The sequence below is a fragment of the Anastrepha obliqua genome, chromosome 5 (genome assembly GCF_027943255.1).
Source record: "Anastrepha obliqua isolate idAnaObli1 chromosome 5, idAnaObli1_1.0, whole genome shotgun sequence".
NCBI lineage: Eukaryota > Metazoa > Arthropoda > Insecta > Diptera > Tephritidae > Anastrepha > Anastrepha obliqua.
The window spans coordinates 2,608,717-2,636,704 of NC_072896.1; the positions used below are offsets into that span (position 1 = coordinate 2,608,717).

The 27,988-nt window shown below is 34.3% G+C and overlaps 1 protein-coding gene across 2 annotated transcripts in view; it reads right to left on the minus strand.

The window, feature by feature from the left end:
- The window catches only part of LOC129249407 (centaurin-gamma-1A), a 132,054-nt gene extending 104,845 nt beyond the window's left edge, over positions 1-27,209 (minus strand). Inside the window, exons 1-2 of one of the 2 annotated variants that reach the window (XM_054889209.1) lie at positions 27,017-27,209; positions 26,070-26,685 (exon numbers count right to left, since the gene is read on the minus strand). In XM_054889209.1, coding sequence (XP_054745184.1) covers positions 26,070-26,247 — 178 coding nt within the window. In that variant the 5' untranslated portion in view covers positions 26,248-26,685; positions 27,017-27,209. Of the gene's footprint in view, positions 1-26,069; positions 26,894-27,016 lie in introns of those variants that run through there. The other variant, XM_054889208.1, reaches the window with a different exon arrangement.
- Positions 27,210-27,988: the final 779 nt, after the last annotated feature.

Below are 27,988 nucleotides of genomic sequence, written 5' to 3' on the forward strand. Positions count from 1 at the left end.
TACGCCACTTTCTACATAAAATCAAAAGAGCGATTAGAAGATACGCCGACATGATCTCAATAGAAATCACATGGAACTGGGAATGGCTTGAAAGTGTGTTGCTATGACATGCTTTGTTTTTACTTTAGATATTTAAAAATAACTGTAGAGAAAATAAATATTGAATAAAAAGAAGATTTTAATCCTAAAAACCCTTAACTTATAGTTCTACATAAATTTATTTGTGGGTACTCTCCACCCAAAAATTCTTCCTTGTATGGAAGAAAAGGTTTGAGACCACAGCGAAAAAATTTGCCAAAAATCAACAGTATTTTGCAGTCACTTGAAACTTGCGTTTTGTTATACTAAAACTTAATGGGCTATAAAACTGCATACACAGACAAATTCTGCAAATTTTCAATAAAAAGTTGAGTGTTTATGAAATTTTGAAATTTTTTTTTTAATTTTCTATAAAGTTTGAAAGTTTGCGTCATATGGTTTTCGTTGTAGTACAAACTATATTTTACAGAAAAAAACAGTGATGGGTTATAATTTTTCAACGGGGTGTATATGTGAACAATCGACGGCTACGAGTTAAGACGAGTAAAATAATAACAAGTCTTATTACAGAAAAGCAATATTTTCAAAATATATTTTTTTAATTACTTTTAGATAATATTTTTAAGAAGAACTGAAAAACTACTATAAAAAGCAACTCTCTGCACATATTATCGCTCCTAGTCAGAAATTTTAAAAATATTACAAATACAAAAGCCTTTCTTGTCGAAAATAACCCCACTGTAATATCTTTGCACTAAACTTTCCTTATTTTATCAGCCACTTGCTGCGAATTCTTCATCGTCCTCAGAATCTGTCTCACCTTAGCTAAATAGCAAACCAGATAATGTATCATCCTTGTCTATATCCCTTTCCAGTAGTTAAAAACTGAACTGCTGAACTGAAAAAATAAATTTCATGGCAACCATTAAATCTAATCCCGAGGTAGTTTGAGTACATCGCGCATTTCGAGCGGTAATGCAAAAGGGTTAAGCTGACAAATTATGATCGAGATATTCTTATAGCTGTAAAAATATTTGTCAATTGAAAAGTTCTTTATTTCCATTTATGTAAAATAAATTTTGCAAATCGGGCAAAAAGAGGCATAAATGCGAATTTTCCAAATACCTCGACTTCCGCGCTATCTAACGGATTTACTCCTTTGTTGTGCTAAACAGACTTTGAGATGTGAGAAAAGTTTTTAGTTAAAGAAAGTTAATTTACTGAGCGGGAAAAAGCACGCAAGCGATTAAAAACAGGTTTTTTTTATATTTTTTTAGAAAGGCATCTGATATTTAGTATACTTTTATTTTGCTTTAAAACCCGATTAATATTATCTATTAGCTTAGATGGTTTGTTTTTTAAACAGCTTAACTTTGAAATTATTAAAATGAAGAAGCTCTCATTTGCCTAGTGAGTTTGATCAAAATGTTATAAAGAGCTCCTCTTTTGGTGCCAACACGCCCCCTAGGCCCGTGAAGTGAACAAAAATGTGTGTTGAGTATTTTTATAAAAACGATTTCAAATCCAACACAAATTCATCCGGAACGAGTTTATTCCGCTACCGGGTCTTTCCACATCAACAACTAATGGCATACAAAGGCTTTTGTTAGACTCCCATTCACGACCTTCGCTAAGCCCTTTTGTCGGCGTTCGCTGGTTCGGTTGACGACTCAAATGCGGCAAAAAATTACAATTTAAGTTGAATGTGGCAAGTGCACATAGGCTGATTAGTGCTCGAATGAATATGTGGATTCACACATACATACATACCTACACATGCATCCAAGTAGTAAGCGAGTGTGCGTCGTTATGCATTCACGCCAAGTGACCAAAGGCTTTGGAAAAAGTGTATGTAATTTGTTTTTGTTGTTGTCATTACGTACTTATATATGTATTTTCCAATGTTCCACTTGGCAGCGGAAACATTCATATGGCTGCGGGTGACCTTTTGTGGCGGAAGAAGTACATAGTAGTGAACAGTTTTTTTAAGCTTATATAATCAGGTGAAAAGGGAATTGGAAAATTTCGATTGTTGTTCTTGTAAAGGTATTATTGGAATAGAATTGAGGAAATATGTATTTAGTAAAATATAATAGCTACCTATTTATGATGCCTTATTTGAGTTATACATAAGTCAGGTTATGATGGCAGCGAAAGCCGTCAACGCACAGGCAATCAGTAAGCGCCTAACCATGATTCCACAGAACATTAGAACCAGTTCACATAGGCGACGAAATTGTAAATAATAATGCATTCGAAAAAAATTATACAGAGTGGTTTGCTAAGAAAATTTCCCAGTTTCACAATAATAACGGTAATTTTTCCTTAAAAAAATTAACTCGATTTTCGGAATTAGTTATATAGCGATTATAATTTTTTTGTTCGTTTTTTTTGTGTTTTTAATAAAGATTTTTTAATTAAACTTTTTTTATAATTTTATATCCTGCCTGTACTTATAATTCCCAGAAGACCTTTTACAAATATTTGAATTCATTTAAAAAGTGACATGATTTAAGTATTAAATGCATATTTTTTGTGAAATATCCTCTCTAGAAAACAAATTAATCGTTTTATGATTAGCTCTTAGCTCGGTGGTAGCGCTGGATCAGTGTTTTCCTTTTCAACCTTAAAATGGCACGCATTGGTGGCATGAGAGTAGAGGCCAGTTTATGTGGCTGTGATTGAAGCCGATTTCGGTATTTGCTGGTTAATTTTTTTTATTTCCTCTTTTATTAAAGAAGTTTTTAAGTTCCGCTGAATTTGAGCATTCGCCCCGTACCATGGATCGTTTCTACATGGGAATTGAATAGTGGCATCCGTTGCGCCAAAAAACATCCCAAATTTGTAAACCAGTGTTACCAGCCTCTTTGATTTCATAAATAATCATTGTATTTATGTGAAAGGCCGAAATAACTGAAATAATTCATAATTTCCATACCGAAAATCTACAAAGACTCTGTCAGAAGTACTCACATTTCACCAAGTTTCAGTGAATGGGCGCACAGTGGGATGCAAAATATGAAGCGCCCTATTTTCACTTTAAAGGAAACCAGCATTTTTATTAGTTAAAAATTCATTTTCATACAATAACACAACATTATTTTAAATTTTTATGTAATAAATATATATAGAATTTTTTACTATTTTATGTACATCTTTGATGTTAGGACTCTCCACCGACAACTTTGTTACTTTACAAGTGCTCTCAAATTCGCTGAAATGTGGCGTGACAAACAGCACCTGTGAGCCAATTTCTATTATATTTCTCTAGAAAAAATGCGAATATTTGCCAAGCAACGGAGGAATACTAAATTCAAACAATTAATTTAAAGAATTTCTGCAAATAAAATCAATCTAATCAATTCTATTAAATTCTAAAAATACCTTCAAAGGCAAAAGTAAAATGTGCTGGTGCACCTGTTATTAGTCGCAATGCACAATTCTTTTGAAACTGAAAAAAGCAGAATTACTACAATTTATCTCGTAAACATTAAGCTCAAAATAACTTTCCCCATATTAGCACACAAGTGCACCTGTATGGTTAGAAAACAAATACTTTCCCATTCCCAAACATCGATCACTTTCCACGTGCCAAAAGAATCCGCATTCTTTGTCTAAGAATAACTTTTTCTTACAAAACAGCGAAGAAAAAGAAAAAAAAAAAACATTTTGACTAATAAGGAAGGCAAACAGAATGCTGCAGTGCAAGTATCATACAACCGATTGGCATTTTCAATTTCTATAGTAAATGGCAAGAGGCTATTTTTAAAACCATCGACCACAAAGAGCGCGGCGTGGAAGAAAACCTAAATAACTATGTATAACGAGCGTATATTTCTCGCAAGTACGGCAGCAAAGCCATGATAAGCGGACAGACAGCCGGCGCGCTTGGCTTCTGTATTGCCTACCTGTTTGCGCTGCGTCTAATGTTTGGTCGCTGCAACTTGCCGATCGCCGCGATCAACGCTGATCAACGTCAATTTGTACACATCGCAGCGTGAATCTTTCACTGTCGTCAATGATTTGGGCGACGCGCCGCAACCAAGTGTGCAACTACTAACTGTCGCTGCCTTTTCTATTTTTATAATTTTTTTTTTGTAATTTGCACGCCTCTTTAGCTAATTGAACCGGCTACGATGCGCAGACGAGACGCACAGCAATTTGCTTTTGTTTGCTGGTGTTTAGTCGGAGGTTGATAGCCTATTGGCGAGCGCTAGTTGCAGCTACTTGACATAAGCGCCTAGGTGGCGCACAAAGAAATTAAGTTTGTTATGAGTTTTCTCAGCGGCGGCACACGCTTGGGGCGCAAATCGAACTTGGGAAAGGCGTTGCGCCGCACGAGATAAATCACCGGTCAGCGTCCGCAGCCGCTTGCGCAAATAGCTGTCAGACAAGGTGTCTTATCTACCAAACGCAATGCCTGCGCCAGCGCATAAAGCCAGTCGCCTTAAAATGGCAGATCTGGCAGACCAGGCTTTCCTAAAGCGCCAGCTACTTTTTTCGCGGGCTGTGGCGTTGCAAATTGCACATGAATCTGCTCCACAGCATCTGCATACAAACATACAATTATTCAGATCTCGCATAGCAGAGCGTTGTTTAACAGGCGTGTCTGTCTATCTTAGCCACTTCTTGGCCTGTTAGGCATTCAAGCGGCGCCAATCTGGTTGGCTACCGTTTAGTTTTGGTTCCTTATTGCTGGTTACGCCACTCAAATGGTGCAGTGTGGGCAGCTTGTTGCCAAAAGGGCGTGGTTGATCTAAACGACGCTTTACGCGTGCACAGCACCGTTAGAAATTACCGTAATTGTTGCATGAATGGTGGGCAATTTAGCGTGCAAAATTTGTTTTCGCCCAAAATTTGTCGGTTTTAAGAAACATTTTGCTGAAGAAAATTTTAAAATGATTTTTTTTTTTATTTTTTATGTAAGAAACTGATTCAATTAAGGAGTCTCCTATATTATCGAAAGCGACAAGATATTCAGTGACATTTATTAATACTTTACGGTACCCTCGAAAAGCTACAAAAATACGCTCGGATTTGATATGTTAATAATAAAATGCTATTAAAAACTGATTCCCAAAAAGGAGATTTCCCTTTTACGAGTATCAAGATTCCCATACACAAATAATAATATTTCAAATTTTTATCTCACCACTTTTATTTATGAACTACAATATTTTTTATAAATGCAATTCAGATGTGTCATTAAAATTAATTCATTTTTCTACTTTTCACATACAATTTTTTAAAACGCCCGCACACTCGTTTTCACGGTCACTTTTGATGAGTTATTTATGTATAATTTTTGTTGATTTTAAAAACATCTCCAGAATAGGTAAAAATTGTCATGTATACTCTTATAAAATGATATGTCTATATGTTTCATGTCAATTGCTGTTATGCCATAAATGGAAATAACAAATTGCCTGTAAATTTTAGGTTGAGCCAAAATGATATGCAAAATCATCACTCACTCTTTAGGTATTGCAGGAAACATTTTGTGTGATTTTAATACAACTGCGAACTATAACTCTGTTGACGCCTACAACATATAAGCATATGGCTTAAGATAATATAACATCACCCCTCTTACTTTTAACTGCAATTTCAATTTCAGTTAAAGTTTTTTGCTCAAGATAGGCGCGAATAATATCAACTAAACCTACAGCAGCACACAATTTTATTTTAAATGTACAAGAATGATATCAGAAACTGAAATAGGATTTTAAACAAATTTTGGAAAAGAGGTGAGACTCTGAATATAAGCTCGGTAGTGTTCAATATCTCGTAAGGTATCGATAAAACAATTTAAAGTTTATGCTTGTTGTCAAGGTGGCATTTCACAGTAAAAAATCTTTTGCTCTTTTCTGTCCATTCAGTAGTGAGTTACAGGGTGCCAGCAATGGAAGTCAACAAAGAGAAAATTTGGTAGATTTTAAAGCTTTTCTTTGGTAAAGGTGAAAATGCGAAAATGCAAACTGGGATAGTGAATGGTGTTTATGGTGCCGATACTGTAACAACTAAATACGTCGCTTCCGTTCAGGCATTTTTGATGTTAAAGAAAATGTCGATAAAATCACAGCAATCTTAGCATCACTCAGGAGTTAAAGTTCGACCATGAAATAGTTTAAAGAATTTGCGCAAAAATTTAAAGCAGAAGAAATAATGGATTTATTTTCTCCCAAATTAATATAATATGAATTACAACTCTATAGATTGTAATATATTATATCAAATTTACAATTTTCCAAATTTCTCGTTTCGTTCTCATTCCTGAGATAGTATGGATTCAATGCTAGTTTTGTACTAAAACGTTCGAAATTATATTAATTGTTTTGATATTTCGGAGCGATTTGAGAAATTGCAATTTAAGATTTTTTTTTTAATAAATAATTTTGCTTAGTATCGCGGCAGCTAATACCCGTATTTCTTGCCTGCGGCCCATATTTTGCTGACAAAACTATCCAATAAATAAATCAGCTGTTCTCTAATTCGCGAAGCAACCGTCTGTCACGATACAATTTTAATCAGATTAACTGTCCCGGCAAACCGGATCTCTTCTGCTCTGCAATGCTACTACTCGCTCGCTTAACGCTTGTGACTACAGAATCAATTACTTTGTATTTTGCAATTTCGAATGACAACAAAGAACGAAGTTCCTGAATGCATATTTCCATTAGCACAAATTAAATTTCAAATGAAGTTGTCTACCTCAAAAATAAAATATTTTAGAGCAAACACTTCGATTTCCAGCTCCTTATAATTGAAGTCGAATGCTCGGACTAGCTACGAAAATATATATTAAGTTGATTAAGAAGTATGGAAGTTTTAACTTAGCTTTCAGAACTCCTTTTACATTCATTCATCTACAGCCTACAGCATACAGTTAGCGCTTCTTTAGGCATAAAAGTAACAGTAACACCCTCGGTTACATATAAGCAATCAATCAAAAAATTCTCAAAAAGGTTAAGATGTACAATCGCATGCAGCTTACAACCTTTATCTGTTTATTTTGATCAAAAGTACTTATAAGCCACCAATGCAGAAATTTCATATGTCAAACAAGCAAAACAAACATGAAAGACAGTAACATCTTACACAGTGGAAAGCATTTAATGATCTTGAGAGTCAACATGACAACAATTTGGATATTGCGATACGCCCGAAAGTGATGCGGCAAGTCTTGAGTAACAAAGCAGGAAAAATTAAAATAATGATAGTGTTAAAATGAAGTCATCAAAAGCGTTAAAAAAGGCCACTAAAGAAATGTGGATCATTAAAAAGAACTGTTCAGAAAGTGATCGTCAATAAAGGAACACAAAAAATGCGTAAAAGTGCAAGTCATGCTCTACGGTTGGCACCTTTCTACGTTACAATGGATATCATGTACAGCTAATGAATATATGAATTGCATACGGCTGTGAAAAGATAGACTGATAGAAAAATTATGCATAGAAATTATTTCTAAAAAATGTGTGCAGAACATTTTTGCGACAACTTCATTAATTTTGTATGGAATGACTGGCGATTTAGAAAGCATGAAAAGTTCATGGATGAATTATGATGGTTATAAAGCGAGGGGAATACCGAATGAAATTAAAAAAAAAAATTAAATTTATGGGTGCAAAAAACCCATGCATTGGAAAAATTATGTGGTCGTGTGTTTTGACGGTCTGGAAACACAAAGGTTTAAAATTTAGTTGAAAACAGGAACAGTAAGAAATTTTGGTGAAAAGGTTTGAAAGAACTAAAATTAACGTTCGGTATTTTTTAAGAATGTCTTAGACGATTGAAGAGTAGCTACCGAGCATGGTTGGTTCTTTCATTAAAGAAAAAAAGAAGGGCATGCGCAATGCTACCAACTGGTAGAGCTTTTCAATACCTCTGCATTTTCTTGCCATTTTGAGGTTATTTTGAGAGTTAAAGTATACAGGGTGATGAAATACAAAAAACAAAAAAACAAATTTTCAAATATTCCTCCAATATACGAAACATGGCACGACATACGACAGCGAAAATGGAAATGGATTGGTCATACTCTGGGCAAGTCAGCGAACGACAAAGTTAGAGTGGCGATGGGCTGGATCCCAGAAAGATCGCGCCAGAGGAGAATCCCTAAAGGATCTTGGCGAGGTGGCCTTAATGAGGAACTTTTAGAAATTGACGAATCTCTCTGATGGACTCAAATTAAGACGAAAGCGAGAAGTAGACAACATTGGCAAAAATTTGTTGCGGCACTATGCCCCAAAGCCGGTGTGATAACAACCAATAATAATCATAGTAATTCTTTCAACCCCATGCATGGGGCACATTCATAGATATATCATTAAAGAACCGTAACTAGCTGCCTTATAGGTTCTTCTACGTTACCAATGGAAAGCGAGCGCATCAACGAGCGGTCATATGACAACTGTGATGGTTCAAGAAACGCTCCATAAACTCGTATGAATAATGAGGAAATATGATACTGCATTAAATATTATAAATGTACACACCTACTCGTACATACCTACTTGAGCAGGCATGAACAGCTAACGAACACATCCATTGCGCACGATTTGGGGGTACTAAAAAAAAGACTAAAATATTTTGTGTATTTAAAATTTTATTTGAAAAATTAATCACTTTATGGAGCTACGTGACGCACATTAATTTGTTATAGTTTTTGTTGTTTTTTAGGTTACTTATATATGTATATCATCTCTTTGAGGTTTTTCTGCGGGTCAGATGCACAATTTCACAGCAGTGGTGTACAAAAAAAATTGTTTAAATATTACCAGCAAATTACAAAAAAATTATAAAAAAATACAAAAATAATAAAAAAAATTATATAAATTTGCTAACGTACAAAATGTAATGATCTCATCATCTATGATATAGCCAGCCCGTCACTTTTTTTCCTTCGCGCATACATGAGTATGAAATTATAATTATTTTTGTACAATCGAAAAGATAAAAAAAAATCACAAGCATAAAAGAGTGTGAATGGCTTGGAAAATGAAATAATAAACAAGTCTGTTGAAATGTTTGTTGAGCGTTTAAATGGATTTTCAACATTTGCCAGCAATTATTCCGGCAGCGATAAAGTGATACACACACACACACACACGCATGTGTATGGAAGTGTATATTGTACACGTTTTTTAATACTTATAATTGATCTTGGTTAACAAATGCGAAACAAGCGAAAAAGACGCAATTTTTTCTTCAAATAAAAACTAATGAAACAGAAATCGGCGAATTGTAGCAGTTTGAAAAACGTTTATAATTTTATAATTGTACGCAGTTTGGGATAGCAAACATTTTTTTTGGAAATTTAATACATATAAAGTTTTTACTTGCGAAGTACATTGATATATAGCGCTAACGACAATTTCGTTCTAATAGTTACCTGAAAAGTGAATAAAAATAAAATAAAAACTGATTTTAAAGGCGAAAAATGAATCCTTTATGAAGTAATAATGACTAGATTGATTGCTTGAAGCGTAACAATTTTTTTTTTATTATTTTTTGCGCTATACCTGATTTTCTGGTTTGCTTTTGTTTGCATAAAAATTTCACAACAGTAGAGCTCTCTTAGGCTGTGAACAGACGAAGTGTTTGCTGTGGAGGCAGAAGTTTGAGCAGATGCTTGGATGGTACCTATTTTATTATTTATTTATGTCTAAAGCATTTGATATTTGAGTACTAAATTAATATTAAATAAAAGGTACTCAAAAAATTATTCTTGAGTTTTAAAGGTACAGATGTAGTAAAAGAAAAATCTAAATCTAAAAAAATTGAGAAAAAGTTACATTCAATAAGAGTTCTCTTTATCGGATCATTAGCACGGTGAACTGTCCTGTTAAAACCAACAATAAAGACAGCATCATTTCCACGGCAGTCAGCTCTACTTTACCGGAACGACCCGTATTTATATGCGGCCAATGACGGTCACTCCAGCAGCGCTCCCCATAAATGTATGGGTAAACATTCCCTAAGCAACACCTAAGCAACAACAACAGCATAATTACGAAAATATCTGCATGGGACATTAAAATATATTCGCTGTAGAAGAAAAAATGAGTCAATCTTGTCGGAAGCCAGATCAAAAATGAACGAACTGACAAGAGAATTCTTCCATCTGGCAGTGATAATAACCTAATCAACGGGCATCGTGATTTTTAGAACGGAATCGGGCCAGAGAAGATGCGAGAACGCAGAGCAAAACGACATGGTAAAAGACTTCATTTCAAGTGCGATAAATTAAAGGCTTTTCATACGACGTGCCTTTCTATCATTGATTATATGACATTTCTATTCGTATGCAGTTAGCCTTAGCACGAATTTTCAAATACTGGAGTTTATTGTCAAAGCTCACAGATCAATTATCTGCGAATGTGTGGTTTTTAATTACCAATGTGGCGTGACTTCGATGCCATTATTCTTTTGAAAGAAATGTAATTGTTTACTGAAGCTGTAGCTGTGGCAGTAGCGTGATCCAATTTTAGTTCTCTAAATATGTGAATAGCAAGCGAATCACCTATAGTACTTTGTTAAAATACTTACCTATATACTTATTATAGTAACCAATATAAGTAGCCTCGGATGTACAAGCAACTAATCGCGTAATGTGGAGAAGCCTTGTAGAGGCCCTACCCTTCTCAAAGCAGTAATCAGAAACCAAAAAATGTGACAAAATATTTATGTAATCGAATTGCTTGACGATAATTCAAGAAAATGCTTCTCTACTCAGTGCGTTAAATAGCAAAATTGACAAAATGCTGTGAAAAAATGGTCAGGTCAGACATCATACATGCTCCATTATAGTATACACCGTTGGACAATTATAGCACCACCACATATTTAAAAGATTTTACTATTTTTTTATAAAGGGTGTTTTTTTTAGAGGTTAGGTTTTCAAGATGAAATAAAACGTATATAATTTAATGTTATGGCCAAGAATTTAGCTTTATTATAAAGATAAGGGTTTGCCATAATGTTTTAAAAATGATTTCGGGCAAGTGGCCGCCGCGGCTGGCTCGAATAAATTCCAGCCGAGAGGCCCAATTTTCGACCACTTTTTGCAGCAATTGGGACCGTATGTCAGCAATAACGCGCCGAATATTCTCTTCCAAGACGTCAATCGTCTCGGGCTTTTCTGCGTAGACAAGCGACTTCACATAGCCCCACAAGAAATAGTCCAGCGGTGTTATATCGCACGATCTTGGAGGCCACGCCACAGGTCCACGGCGCGAGATAATGCGCTCACCAAAAGTTTCCTTCAATAAATCGATTGTTGCGTTGGCTGTATGGCATGTAGCGCCGTCTTGTTGGAACCAAAGATCGTCCACATCAACATCGTCCAATTCAGGCACGAAAAAGTCATTAATCATGGCTCTATAGCGCTCTCCATTGACTGTAACATTATGGCCGGCTTCATTTTTAAAGAAATATGGACCAATGATTCCCTCTGCCCATAGAGCACACCAAACAGTGACTTTTTGAGGATGTAACGGCGTCTCTGCAATGGCTTGTGGATTATGTTCACTCCAAATGCGACAATTTTGCTTATTGACATACCCATTCAACCAAAAGTGAGCTTCATCGCTGAACAAAATTTTCTTCGATGCGCCGCGCGAACCGAACCATTATTTTCGTAATAAATTTGCACGATTTGCAAACGTTGTTCAGGTGTAAGTTTATTCATTGTGAAATGGCAAACCAAACTGAGCATAAATCAAGTGACAGCTGTCAAAAAGACCATCTACGAAAAAAGTAGTGCCAACTTGAAAACCTAACCTCTAAAAAAACACCCTTTACTTTTATTTAATACATTTTTTATTTCAATTCTTTTTTATTTTAATTCATATTTTATTTAAATCCATTTTTCATAGAAATATAGTTAAAATTTTGTATACGATTTATAAAAATTCGACAAATCTTCATCAAAATTTTCTCAAAATACAGATTTTTTATCAGAATGCTGCGCCTTTTCTTCATACCACCTTGATCAAAAAGTTCCCAGAACAACCGCCAGGTAAGCTCTAAATGAACAGATTTGAGTGCTGTTTTTTTTTTAATTTTTTTTTATAAAGCACCGCCGCACAGTGCCATACTTATCCGTCCAACAGCCATCGAATTCACTTGACCATTCACGTGTTTAATAGCCGAAAGGAAGTAATGGACGGTTCTGATGGCTACACCGAAAATAGAGTTCCAGAAATGTTTCAAGAGCTGGATCAAACGCTGAATGCACGACATTTTGCTTTATGTGAAGAAAATGCGCATCAGCCTCATGAAAAAATTTATCAAAAATCAACTAGCATTTTTATTTATATAGATATATATGATATATATAATTGGCGCGAACACACTTTTTGGGTGTTTGGCCGAGCTCTTCCTCCTATTTGTGGCGTGCGTCTTGATGTTGTTCCACAAACAGAGGGACCTACAGTTTCAAGCCGATTCCGAACAGCAGATATTTTTTATGAGGAGTTTTTTCATGGCAGAAATACCCTCGGAGCTTTGCCATTGCCTGCCGAGGAGCGACCGCTATTAAAAAAAAACTTTTTCTTCATTTTGGCCTTTCACCGAGATTCGAACCTACGTTCTCTCTCTGAATTCCCAACGGTAGGCACGCACGGCTACGGCGGCCGCCTTTTTATTTATACTAAAATTTAAAGGTCTATAAAACTGTGTGCCCTATTTGTTTTGTAATTCTACGACAACAGTCAAGCTATGATTTCAAGCGCTGATCTACAGTTTACACAGGCTTGGCAAATGGGCTTTACATTTTGTGTGAATTATTTCAAAGAGATTGGCTTGCAGAATACCCTAGAATCAACAGCTCCATTTACATTTATTATAAAAAGAAATTCATTTTTATGGAAAAAATCTTAAAATGCCTATAGTTATCTCAAAGGCGACTCCCCCCTTAAATACACAAAATTGATTCAGGACGTCAAGCCCTACACTTTTTAATTTTTCAAGCCTGTTCATTTCATTCTTTCATTTTACTGTTTTTAACTCCATTTTTATTTAATCTTGACAATCAATTCTGCTAATTATTTTTGCACATAAATGCAGTAATGATGTCATATGACAAATTTTTTACAATCTGCAAATGTGTCAGCGACCGGTTGAAATTTTTCTGAAACGTGCAAATTAACGACGAAACAGGTATTAATAAATTATTTTGCGTTTTGCGAATAAAACCTTTGTGCCAACACAAACAAAAGCTACTGAGTCAACAAAGATTTATTTACGGCAAATATTTATAAAAATGGTATGTTAATTAAAAAAACAAAAGCAATGGAAAATATTCTATAATATATGAACAAGGGAAATTTTTTGAATATAAATGCAATTTCCGACTTCCTGGGCCACTGAATGAACAAAATGAGTAAAATGTTGGACAACCTTCTCTTCCTTTCCTTTAAATCTAGCTAAGGCTGCTCAGATCTATTCAACTATCAAAGTAAGGTTTGCCCAAGCACCTCATTCTAGTCACACACACTGTTGAAGTAGCTACAGAGAAGATGCACCACCATTTCTTCCATACTGGGGAGTTAGAAAATATTGTGCTTTGGGCTGAGCCAGCTGCGCGAGTCAATATACCTACTGTCTTTTGCTTTATAAAAACAGCGGTTAGTGGGGGATATAAGCCGGCTTTTAGCGATCCTGAAGATCGTTTGAAAGAGCACAAACTCTGCAGAACTTGAAGCTAGACAATATTTATCAGTATTGGGGTATTCGACCCTTGATAAATCTAAGGAGTTCAATAACCTCTTAGCTCTCTGAAAAATCTGGGGAAAACGCAGTTTCGAGTCAGCGTAAAATATTCTGTGACTATGAATTTTATGGTGCCTCTACACTTACCATTTGCGACAATCTATGTAGCGCACTTCATTTTAAATAAATTTAATAGGATCATTTTACAAACATTTAAACTTCCTTATCACTTCCTTTCTCTAAAATGCGATGAAATCCGCGGGTATCTAGAAAACATTGCGTATTTCCCCGACACATCAGCATTAATGACATTAAATTGACTTAGGAATTCAACAAAAAATATAGATTATTATCGCCCGCCTCACACGTGATAAATTGCGTTTATATAAAACAAACATTGAGATTTGCAATTTCATTACTGCACTCAGCTTCGATAAAAAATACTTGATAAGATAGCGGGCAGTGACAATTGAAATCAGTAGATTAACCAGCCTCTACTCGCCCCTATTTTGCAACAAATACTTTTATAACAAAGAAAGCAATTTTAGTAGAAAAATTCTGATGCAAATGCTTTGAAAGTGGCTAAGTGTTTCAGCTGTAGATAAGAAAGGTTTTTTTGCGCAAAATTATCTCATAAAAATAATAATAAATTGCTAAATAAATATCGCTTATATGTTTACGTAGTTGGCTGTACACTCGGCTTTGAGGCGATGATTTATGAGCGGTTGCACGTAAAAAAACCCATTTGGCTAGAAAAATTCAAGGTGAGTGGACTTTTTTTGCAATGGAGCGAGAGAAAAAGAGATTGCAAGAAAAATATTTGCAGTAAATACAGAAAAGTATAGTTATTTAGAGCACTGAGCAGGCAAAAATGCAAATGGGACATAAATGTAACTAAGTAGGTACAGGGTGGCGCAAAATTAATCACCCCATCGCAAGATTAACCATTTTTGGAAATGGCGTCGTACGACGAAGGTCGAAATAAAGATTTCCATCCTTCTAAATATTTTTTTTATTTAGTAAAGAGGTAATTAGTACAAATTTTGCGCCACCTTGTATTAATAAAAATATCCATGTGCAGGTGACATTAAATGTACGGAAATTAACGTGCCGGTTTTGTTTTCTAACACTTGTTGCAAGTGATAGAAAATATGTTTTTCTAGAAATAAATTCAATTAAAGCAATTAAGCTGCATTACATTAAATAAATATAATTAAAAACACTTAAAATGCAATAAAAGTTTACTGCTGCTAATGTGAGAGGGAAAATGATAACCTCGAAGCGCAAAATGTTTAAATCTAAGAGAGATAAGACTGAATACACGTCTCAGCAGTTGCTTAATGTGACTAGAATAACATAGAGTGAAGGCAAATGTGTTGCAGTTCGAAAGATCAAGCATAGGGTAGCCTTAGACAGACGATACTAAGAGTGCGCGGTAAACTAGTTTTTGCATGATAAAAAAAACCTTGCTAATACATATAAAAGAAAATATTGTTAGCGAACTGATCGCCATGTTCCAAATACACTGCGAGAAATATATGTTTGAATAATAATGGATTTAGCGTATATCTTTAGGAGGATCTCATTCTAAATGTGACAAAAGAAATTTTTAAAGGAAGTATGAATAAGTCTTATCTAATGCTGTTGGAAAATGCTGTATTCATCAATAAATCCGTGTATGTTTTACGATTCATTTTGCTCGATACACAGCAAATATTTGCCTTTCCTCTTGATGAAAAAGCCGCTCATTCCATAACGTTGCCACCACCAAAGTTTCTCTTTGGCATACTGCCGTTGTTATTGCGCAAATTGTACCCATAACGAACTTGAGTCTAGGCCATCTAAATTGAACTTTTTTCATCGAAGAACACAATATTGCACCACTTATTTTCCCACTGAATTTTTTTTTGAGCGAAGTCTATACCCGATTGTCTGTGATGCATTTTCAGCACAGGCTTGCACACCGGTTTTTTTTTCAATTTTACTTATTCTGTGTTGCGTAAAATGTGGGAGATGTGCCTGGTTGTCACTGGAAGACCCAGCTTCTCTTTTATTCAAATCGTATTTAAAAAACTTTTCATGGCTTCCTTATAAATTTGGTCTACTTGGCGGTTAGTCAGTTTTTTGTTGCCTTTCGTAGGATTTCTAACACCATAATTTTTGACTTTTTTTTTAAAGAGCGCACCATTGCCTCTGATCTCCCGATTCATCGTCCAATTTCTCGACTTGAATAGCCCTCCTTATGGTACAGGTTGATTTGGACCTTTCATTATCAGAATCATTAAGATATTTTACCTCTTGTATTTTGATACAAATCTTAAAAAGCATATTATTAAAATAATTTTGTACTAGAATTGTATAAAAAAAAACCAATCATGAATTTAAGACAAAAAAATGTTATTTTTTATTCACTTCAATTTTTTGGGCTTCCTTATTCAGATGTGCTTAAACGAATATTTCTTTTTTTTATTTTTATATTTATAAAATAACTATTTAAGTACAACAACAACAACAATGAAACTTAAATTTTACATGCAAACGATATGAGTTAGAAGTTGTTTTGAGCAATGCATTGAGAAAAGAGAGAGAAGGTAGTAAAGCTAAATTAAGAGTGCGTTTATATGTACGTGTCACTGTTTGCAAAATTTACACTACCTATTTATTTTGTATACATTTTTTTTTTTATAAAAATATTGTTTATACTACAATTAAAACCATAAAATGCAAACAAATGTTTATAAAAGTTTCACACTTTTTAACCAGCTTTTTTGGAAAAATTTCGGGTATCCAGTTTTATATTATATTTAGGGCCCATTACATTTTGGTATAATAAAGCGTAAGTTTGAAGTGGTTGAAAAACCACGTTGATTTCTGACATTTTCGTTGCATTTCCGTCAACAAAAAAAAATTATTAAAAATCAACGTTCACAATAACAATATTTTACCAAAATTAAAAAAGCAACAAAATTGCATACCCAAAATTTTTCTAAAAATTCTAACTACAAAATTTGAATTTTTATGAAATTTTTTTTTATTTTTGTGAATTTTGAACAAAGTTTGAAACTTTAAGTTAAAGTTTTTTTGTAGTTTGAACTATGTTCGCGTGAAAAAATACAAAGAAAATTATTTAGAAAAAAAACAAAAATAAATAGTCTAAACCGCTTTATTGTGAACATAGAAACACACAGAAAAAAGTTTAGTTAATATCAGAAAAATATTTCACAAAACTAATAAAAGAGTAATAAAAAAAATAAGATATTACACGAATTTTTGCAATATGAAAAGTGTAACTAAAAATTGTGCGCAAAAACATTTAAATAAGACAAACAAAATTGTGTTAAAAATTTTTTTTTTAATACTAATTTATATAAACAAAACTTGACAAATTTCAGATGGCGTTAGCGAACCAGAGTTTAGTATTTCTGCCCATACACACATACATATAGTATTATACATATGTACATTAAAGCGAAAAACGAGTGAACAATTAATTTTCTTTAAAATATGAGACACTAAAGAGTGCCGACACTGCTGAGGAGTTTGTTAGGAAATAATAATTATTTCGGCAATTGCTGAGTTCGTTTGCCAATTAACGAGCATTTATGGTTTTGTAGAGTTTTTAATAAGTTGTCTCAAATGTCATAACTGACTGATTGTGGCGATTTCTGTGATTTTCATTGGAAAGCCAGCGCACGTTGAAAAAAGAAACCGGAGCACGAGCTCGGAGCTGCAATATCTCCCCATTTCAACACTTTGTGCTTTTCGGTAAAAGTTGCTGCAACATAACGTAAGCTATTATTAAAATTATTATGCATATGAAACTATATATGCACTTACATACATATGTTTGTATATCTATACAGTTAGTATGGCATTACATTTGTGGTAGTCATAGATGAAAGACAAAACTTTGCTTTGACGAGCTGACCAGGAGAATCAATAAGGCGGAAACGCTCGAATGTACGTATAGTACTTTCGCCAAAAGTACGGTAAAATGTACACAAATACACACACACACGTGTGCACATATAATTATTTACATATATCTGCAATATTAGTTGTAGGAAAATAAATTAGTTTATTTAGCTGCGCCGTTGTGAAGCCAAACAATAGTGGCCAATCTCATAATGCAACAAAAGCGAGTGTATTTTTGTACTTTTTGTGGGTATATGTACCCATATTTATATATGTATGTATGTATATGCGAGTATATAACTTGCCCACTCACAACGCTGCACTGCAACGCAAAAATAATAAGTCGCAATTTTGGTGAAAAGGCAATAATTTGCGTGGTAAAATTAGAAAGAAAAAAATATCCGCCCTGTCCAGCGCGCTGAGTGTGGTTGTGTTCCCTTGCGCGTTTGAAAGTTGCCTGAACTTTTACTTTTCAACTGTATGCAGAAAATTACTGTTATTATAATACCTTTTCGCACATTAATGATGATAAGTAATTTTTTTTAATTACAGTGTACTACAACAACAACAAACATTTTCCATATAACACGCTAGCATGACCTGAGCTGACTTTTGCTGCATGAAATCGCTGCGGCTGCAAAATATTTGCTAGTGACTTAGGCAAAAAACAAGCAGATGCTTGGAGATTTATGAATTTCGGCTGTGAGTAATCACTTAATTATATGTTTACATTGTATGTGCATATACACATAACACTAAGATCGTATTGCGTCGCTTTATGCAGATTTTTTTATTAACTGTTACGTGTTCGCTAGTGCTTTTTTGGTATATTGAGTGTGAAAGTTAGACAGAAATAATTAAAAATTATAAAAAACTACTAGAAAGTGTAATATTTACTTTACTTTTGCTATTCGAAAAGGATATTGAGATTACAGATGATTTGTTTCTCCGTCACTTCCTCATCAATAGATCTTCCAACACACTGAGCCACTGAGCTCTAATAAATAAAACAGTAAACGAGTATCTGAAAGTTAAAGACTTCTCAATAGCAACTGGCATCTCACTCTCTAAGCTAAACACTTATACGGGTATAAGTTCTAAATGACTAACTCGAGGAGCATACACCTGATTTGTATTCATAAATCGCTTCTTAAGCATATTGACAGTAAAACTTCGTGCAAATTTAAAAAAAATTCTTCAAAATTGTATACTTTTAATCAGAATTATTAGGAAAAACTCGAGTGCCCAGTTATATAGCCTTAGAATTTTTTGAAATGAAGTAATTTATAAAATTATAATTCTAGTAAAATTAAAAATGTTTGATTATGATGAAATTTTGATTTTTTTGATCTTTTTTAAATTGCACAAAATTTGAAACTTGGATTTATGTGGTTTTTATGGGAGAATGAACTAGGTAAAAGAAGTGGCAGTCGGTCTCTAAACCAACTCACTTAGACCAATTCACTTAGGCCGTTGCTGATCCATTGTGAAAATGAACCACACTTCCATAAAAAATTCAAATTCAGGAAGAAACAAATAAAACAAACCGCGTCAGTACCTAAGCCTCTGTTCCATAGTTATTTAACGCACTGTATATGCATTTTGATGAGCAGTGCGAATGAATTTTTTGAAAGTTTGTTTGCTCCATTACACAAGGGCCTTTTCGAGCTTCGTTCAAATTATGAGGTATCCAACCTCTACAAAAATTCTTCATAACTAAATTATCATACAAAATCGAAGAATGATAGATTACCCGGTTTGACCTTCAGCTATGGTGAAAAATTAAAGTAAGTGAGTAATTCAGCTGCCACGTCACCGGGATTCGGCACAGATTCTAGCCGCTCTTTTCACACGTATTCATACACTCGTCCAATCAGTCGTTGTTCAGGCGACAACGAAGCAGCATAAGCGAAGACTGTGTTGATTTTCTTCGTATATCACCAACACAATCTCAGCGCATACAAGCCGCTGTCATGACCCTGGTTACGTCGCTCCACCAGCTAATACTTTCAAATTCGTTGAGAGCCGGTTAACGGTCTGATATTGGCCACATCTTCTAAGTTTTCTTCAACATGTTTTCTGGAACAACAACAGTTGATGGCCGACTTTCATTGAGACTAACACGGCTCCGTTTGAATTATGCGAATCACTCGTTTACGGTTGTCTTGAATAGTGTTTGAGGACGAAAAACGCAATGAAACTGATTGTTGCCTTATATTTGAGTTTGGTCGCATTGGAAAGAAATAAATGTTTATATTCTTATGAAATCGAACGCTGTTGAATCGAAAATGCTGAACGGATTTTTGATTTGTTAATGCAGTTTCCCATGAAAAATGTCCAATTTTATATACTCAATAGGACACATCCGCCAAATGCCATTTAGGGATAGACTCCATAAACTTTTAATGTTGCCCTGAGATTTTAAGATATAGGCGTTAGAGTAAGCAAGGTGTGATTTCCATTTATAGTTGTAATATATGCATTGGGGTTTTAAATTAGATTCAGTTACATATTTCAAATTGCATTTTTTTGTAACTTGTATTTTAGAATGAATTTTATCCACCTTACTACGAGTCCTCACCACACATCTTCTTATGTTTGTTCTGCAAATTTGTATGCATTCAGGAAATGAGTTCGCCTCTCATTTTGCATACCAAAAAGCAGCCCTATTTTCCCATAATCCGCATTGTTTATTCATTGAAATATGCAACACGTACAAACTTAAACGAGGAGAACAATATTTAGCATGTACTGTGACAGTACAACAACTATTTGTTGTTGGCAAGGTTGTCGCATTTATTCGACCTATTTTCGTCCAAACGCAATTCCCATCATAAATTCCAAAACATTAGAGTCACTAAATACATAAATTCCACGTCGCATTAATACAACGAATTTCAATTTGTCATGTCATATTTGCAGTAGCAAAACTAGTTGAATGTGTGTGTGTGTGTGCACGAATATAGAACATAAGAATGTGCAAATGTGTGAGCGATCGTTGTGTGGTTTGAAGATGTGTGCGAATTCCCAACATTTAATCTGATTTTACTGTTTTTCCCATTTTTTCATTTACGCATAAATTTGTAATGCGCTTACATGCGGGCACATGTACGTACGTATGTAAGTGTGTAAATATTTTTTTTATTAATCTAGCAAAAATGTTGTTGACAACTGTCACCGCTGCAACAACTGACAACTATGATATTTAGCTGCTGCTCGTCTGTCGGTAAGAGTATTTTTTCTCAGACAATTTTGGCGTACAGTGTTAGAGAAAAGTCAGCACATACTTATGTATGCTAGAATGTAACCTGTGTATTGGAGAACTCTTAGCTACTCTTTATTTTACATTCATATTTTCTGTTTTTCGTTTCTTGACGTGATTTACTCCAATTTGAATATGTTTTTGTTGCCGTATGTGCCATTCTTAATCGATGTCAATTGCAATTTTGACGCATATGACAGAGTTAGGTTATTTTTATTATAGCAGAAAAGTGGAAATGCAAAGCTCGTAATTGAAATATGTGCGAAGATGTGTTGTGGAAAGTTCGTAATTCTTAATCAAGTGAGCAAATTGAAATAGAACGAAAGGAAGAGTTAATTAACTGTATGAAATTCTTAGCAAATTTAGTTGACATGATAAGGAACGAGACATAAGTAAATCGGATTTACTAGTTAAATGAAAGAACCATTTCTTCAAAAAAAAAAAAAAATAAATAAATAACTAACTAAAATAAGTGTAAATTTTTCTGGCACGCTTAAATAACGCATTGAAATTATTAAAATTCACTAAAAAAATGGTGAAAATTTGACAGAGACGGTTCGTAAAGCTCGAACATTTTTGGGCCATCGTGAAGCACCTTGTCGGACCGCAATAGAGAAATTGGTGAAAAAATTCGAGCTGTTGGGACAAGTTAGTGATGTGAAGTATCAAACCCGTGCACGTCGCTCAAGAACAGCCGAAAGTCGAAAATATTGCTGTTGTAGCCGAAAGTGTTGAAGAACACCCAGGTGTGTCCATTCCTCGTCGTTCTTCGGAATTTGGCATTCCACAAACGTCATTACACCGTATTTTGCATAAAAATTTGGGTCTTAAGGCTTATGAAGTCCAGTTAACACAAGAACTGAAGCCGGCCGATCATCAACAACGTCGTGTCTTTGCTGATTGGGTCGTTGAAATGCATGATAATGATGCGGAATTCCATCGAAAAATCATGTTGAGTGATGAGACCCATTTCCACCGCGGTGGCTTCGTCAACAGGCAAAATTGACGGATCTGGGGCTCAGAAAATTCAAGAGTTATTGTTGAAAAGCCTTTCTATTCTCAACGTGTGACTGTTTGGTGCGGTTTATGGTCCGGCGGAGTAATTGGATCTGACTTTTTCAAAAATGAAGCTGGAGCAACAGTTACGGTGAATGGATTGCACTATCGACAGATAATCAAAGATTTTTTATGGCCGGAATCGGATGGTATTGATATGGACACCGTTTTTTTCAACAAGACGGCGCTACTGGCCACAAAAGCAACGAGACCATTGATCTTTTATCAAAATAACACCTCTTATTGGAAAACCCTTTATGGAATTTGGAAATTTATGTGTGAATCTCCAAAAAATAAGCGCATATCTTCAACTCTCAAAAGTCAACGATGCAGGACTTATAAATATTTCGAAATCATAAATATCTCGTCATAAAAGTGTTTATCCACCGATGTTCGTTTGAAACAGATACGAGTTTGTTACAAAAAAAAAACAAAAAACAGTAATAAAATATAGCTTAAAAAAACTAAAAAACACGCTTTTATTGCTAATCGAACTAAAAAGTAGAAAATAAATTTTAATGACAAAGGGGCCTATAATGAAGTAATAGCAAATCGAAGGATCAGTCATAGTCAACTACCTCAGAACAGAATTATAACAAAAATTAAGATACAAATAGAATAATTCAAATTAGAGTTAAAAGCGTGGGATGCTTGATATAGTAAATATTACAATCATTCTATTGGCAACTACCTATGTACAGAGGGTTATGAAAGTGAAGCAAAATGCATCCCACGCTTTTAACTCTAATTTGAATTATTCTATTTGTATCTTAATTTTTGTTATAATTCTGTTCTGAGGTAGTTGACTATGACTGATCCTTCGATTTGCTATTACTTCATTATAGGCCCCTTTGTCATTAAAATTTATTTTCTACTTTTTAGTTCGATTAGCAATAAAAGCGTGTTTTTTAGTTTTTTTAAGCTATATTTTATTTTCTACTTTTTAGTTCGATTAGCAATAAAAGCGTGTTTTTTAGTTTTTTTAAGCTATATTTTATTTTCTACTTTTTAGTTCGATTAGCAATAAAAGCGTGTTTTTTAGTTTTTTTTTTAACTATTTTTTTATTTTTAGTATATGTAGGTGTTTACGAGTAATATACTATTACACAACCGCACACTAAATATATACTAACCTCAATGGTGGTGTGGTAACTAAAAATTCCCAATTTTTGTATAAAAAAATACCCAATTCATGTTTCTACCTGTATGGCAATATTGGCAAATGTTATATTATAAAAAATGCACATTTTTCAGCGCTCTCACGAGAAAAAGAGTTTCCCATCTAGTCATCTATGTTGTGTGTTCCGAGCCGATCAGATTTTTAGAAGCCAGTGAAAATTAAGCTCAAAGATTCCGTTACAGTCAGTCAAACTCGTTGGCATAAGTGTATTTCATCGAGAGGGCATTATTTTGAAGGGGATGAAATTGATTTACAAGAATAAATGACGATTTTTCATTTTACAACCAAATTCACCTTACTTTTTGCCCAGAGGTAAAAAAAGAAAATAACAATCCTGGCAATCCCAATAAGGATAATGGAAAATTTTTATCAAATTATTGCATTGTCATCGGTCCTTGATAGGTGTGCAAAATTTCAAGTCGATCAGATGCTTAGAAGCCAGTGAAAATTAAGCTCAAAGATTCCGTTACATACATACATACATACATACATACATACATACAACCCGTCCTAATAAAAGTGTGTTAATAAAACAAGGAAGATGATCTTGAAAGTTTTTATTGTAGTTTAAACAGGCAAAAAAAAAAACAATTTCATCGGCCTATCACACCTCCGAATCAGCTTGAATTTCAAAACACTGAAAAAGTAATACTTAAAAAGCAGCAGAGTCGATCACACAGTTGAAGAGGCATTAAAAATACATCAAAATATACAAACAGCAAAAAGGAAACCGACGCAAAACAGTAGTCAAAAAACAACAACGAAAGAAAAGCACAAACACAAATAAGTAAAAGTGGCAATGGATATTAAAAAAAAACACTAAAAGAAAACAGCATTCGAATAACCACTAAAACAGATATGACTGCCAAGTTTTAATAGCTTTTTCAATAGCAAAAATAGCAACAAATTTGCTAGCGGCTGCAGACAAGTATCGAATTGAATTGGTAGGTAAAATCAATGCTTGCCTCCAACCAACTGGCTTTTTAACCATTCCACCGCCGCAATGGCAAGCAGTGAACTGCAGTAAAGCGGAAAATCGTTACCAAAGTTTATGGATGCTTGCATTTCCTCGAGTTGCTGGTTAAGCAAACCTACAGTCATTAAAGCAAAAACCCAACAAATTGCAATAAAAGCAATTAGGTAAGCATTAACGGTAATTATTGTGTTACGTACGAGCCATAGACATGAAAAGCAGGCCAAGTGCTGAGGCATAAATAAGAAAAACCAAAAATAAAAAACAAAAGTTGCGAGACAAAAAATTAACAGGCCAACACTATTAAATAATAAAAATTAGCTAAAAAAAGCTGAAAAAATTAAAACAATAACATTATTAACATTGAAGAGAAAAACTAAAATTTACATTTATGCCTGTTTGTAGGTAGATCCCCAACAGCCCCGCTCTTCCTATGCGCCTTCATGTAAAATCAAATAGGCGATCGGCGCCGTTCGTCGAGTGTCTAGCGCATGCGACTATTTTATGGCCAGCAGTTAACACCAATGTGTGAAAAGTATTGCCTCTTATTGTTGTTGCTATTTAATGGATGGCTATTTAAGCAATTGTTGTCCAACCAGTGGCTACATGCAAGCGGCCCGCCGCACTTGTGCGAATTTCAATAATTTACAACAGAAAAAATGGAAAATGTGTAATTCGCCAATTAAGCGCGAAGCCAAAATGTTCTTACTTAATTGTATCTTTTTTTATTTCTTTTTTTTTGTTTTGTCGAAGTCATAAATGTTGTAAAATTAATGTCACAATTTGTGGCAACCAACATAAATTAACTGACAATTTGTGACTTGTAGGTAGATTTGGGCCAGTAGTTGATAAAAGCTTAATTTTCAGGAATTTCGAATGTTTTTTTTTTCAAAAATTTGCAACCAAACTGGATATTATTAAGGCAATGGGTGGCTTGTATGACGTTTAAGAAGGTTATGGAAAAGTTTTAAATTGCTATCCCAGATTTGGCGAAAATTAATACGAAAAATTTTAATTCGTAAATTGAAATCTTCGAGCTTTTGTATGTGAAAGCTCCAGAAACTCACGATAGTTTTAAAACTTTCACAACTAATTACCGTTTTATTAATACCTGATTTTATTTAATGAATCGCGTATGAGTAAATTTAAGTCTAATAGTAACTTTTTAAATCTTAATTTTATCTAACTGTTTGTTAGTCTGTTTAATGGGGTCTTTTTGTTCTACGTATTTTCATCTCTCTCTCTCTAATACGGCGATCTCTTCGTTCTAGACGTGACATGCTGGGTTTTTTAAGATATTTTTCGCAGCAACCTTTCATTTCGCCATCGACTACTTTAATAACATTTTTGCATCCAAATTTAGATTAGCTTAAAAGTTTGGCATTAAGGCTGCCATACTCAAAGATTTTACATTTTTCTTAAGATAAATCTAGAAATTTATGAAAAAAATTCAAATTTATAAAAATTTACAAAAGCTCCATAAAATGTACGAAAGCTTCAAAAATTTTCCAAATGCCTAATCCAGAGACTATTAGGATAAATTTAGAATCAAAAGCAAAACCCTCTGCAGTTTTTATTCCAAATTCCAAAGGGAACACACTTATGGAAATGTTTTTCGCAAAGCGTTTGTAAGTGTTTAAAATTAAAGCTCCATAAGCTCATAAACATTTCATACCTTTTTTTTATCGTAGCTAATTAATATTATAAACATAAATATGGACTATCCTAGAAGTGTTATTGGAATTTCATGTTACCAAGCTCAAAGATCTAATATTCACGCAAATCGAATACTAAAAAATTCACTTAAAGTTTCACAATCTAACCTTAATTATTAGATACGTTTTCTTATTACGACTAGATATATTTTTAGAAGCGGCTCCCCTTCGCACTCCACTCAACCCTACACTCTGAAAAACAACACGCTACCTCACCTGATTTCCGCTTCTCGCGATCGGGTACAACCAAACTTTTGGCGCGCTTTACACGCAGCGAACGGCGTCGTATGGAGCGTAGAAAAGCTTCAGGCATGCGTGAGAAACGCTGTGGCGTTTCAGGCGGCTTAGCTGTTGCGGGCCGCTCGGGTAAGAAGAAATTCTTGACGGCCAGCATTTTGTTGCTGTGATTTGTTGATTCAAAAAACCAGTGAAAATAACTGAATACTCCAATTGAATTCGCTTGAATGAGAGCCGGTGCCGATACAAAGTTTTCAACACAAATTTACTTTTGCGAATGCACAATTTTTAAACACTTAATTTACAAGTTGAAAAGCTTATTAGCGCTTTGATTTACAATTTTTTCTGACACATTTTTCGGCACTAAAAATTTTTGTTTAAGAATTTATATGCGTGTGGCCGCCAATGACAACCTTTGTCATTTTATCTGATTTTCGTGACTTTTCAGGTTTCGCATGCATTGTGTAAAATTTAATTTCAGCGTCGCAAAATAATTTGCATGTGTAAATATTTATTAATATGTGACTAAGACATTTGATCATGCGTAACACTTTTAACTTTTGCTTTTCGGCAGCTTTTGAGGCGCTTTAGTCACCTGCAAACATTGATGAGTTGTATAATAAATATTTTTGAATAAATTTATTTAACAGTTTCCGACGTTATGTGCAAATCACTAATGCCATGCGAAATTTTGTGTGACATAATCAATGTTATGATGAAATCCAGTATATGAATAGATAGTCGAGGTTTCTATTGATTGCAGCGGAAATGTGGTGTAAATATTCGTTTTATAATTTTTGCACATTTTATTTGTTTATGGTTGTTGAAATTTTTAATTTTTTTCTAATGTTTCTAAAAATTTTTACAAACAGAAATGTTTCGTCATTCACTTTTCTTGAACAATTTTTCTTAATTCTATCACCCACATTATTGCGTTTTTATGCACTTTTAACAACGCAAATAAATCGTTTAATGCGTGTGCATTTCCGGTTTAGCGAATAACAGATCGCGTACATAAATTCACATTGCGCATATAAAATAACACAATACACATCGAATATTACACACTAAACCAATTCAACGCGCAGTCAAACTAAAACTGAGGGAAATTCTGCTTCAACAACAGTGTTTAACCGGCAAAAGCAATAACATGTGACTGAATATGCAAGCGACCGATAATCAACGAGCGGCCGAGTACGCAAACGAACTAGTTTGTTTACAGCAAAATAGCAACAGTGCAACCCATTCAACGGCCAGCAAAGGTAAACAAAATGTTAGTAACAGAGGCGAGAGCAGAATGCTGTTAACCTGCTACTGAACGCTGTAAATAGTGTTTGTTTACTATTGCTAATTAGGTAAAAGGAATGTTGGCGTCTAATGGGTTAAATGATCAGGGATTTTTAACTTTGTTAAATTTCGTAAATCGCAAAATCATAAAACCAACAACAGCTAAGTAGAGAGCTGCCACAGATAACAGAGCACTTGCCAATTGGGAAAACAAAAATTCATAATTTTCAACTGCGTAAATATATACGTATGTACATACATTGCATGCCTTTGCAGTTACACGTCAGTGTTGATTATGTGAAAGATTTTGTTTATTGTTGTTCATGAAGGTAGGTTTCATGTTACGAAATACATCTTTCTTTTTGGTTAGTGTAACAGAGGCCAGATACCGGCAAAATTAAATTAGTCTATATTTGTATGATATACATTATATAAATGCTTATATGTTAGCTGCTGGTACTTTAAGCGAGCCGACTTGTCGTAAAGCTTTTTGAAATGTATCAGCAAATGTGGTAAGCATGCGCTTACGCATTGAGCCAGGCAATTAGGCAAAGAAAGCGGTGTGAGTCAGCAATCGGCGTGAGAAGTCAAGTGAAGGGAAGCTGAGGTCA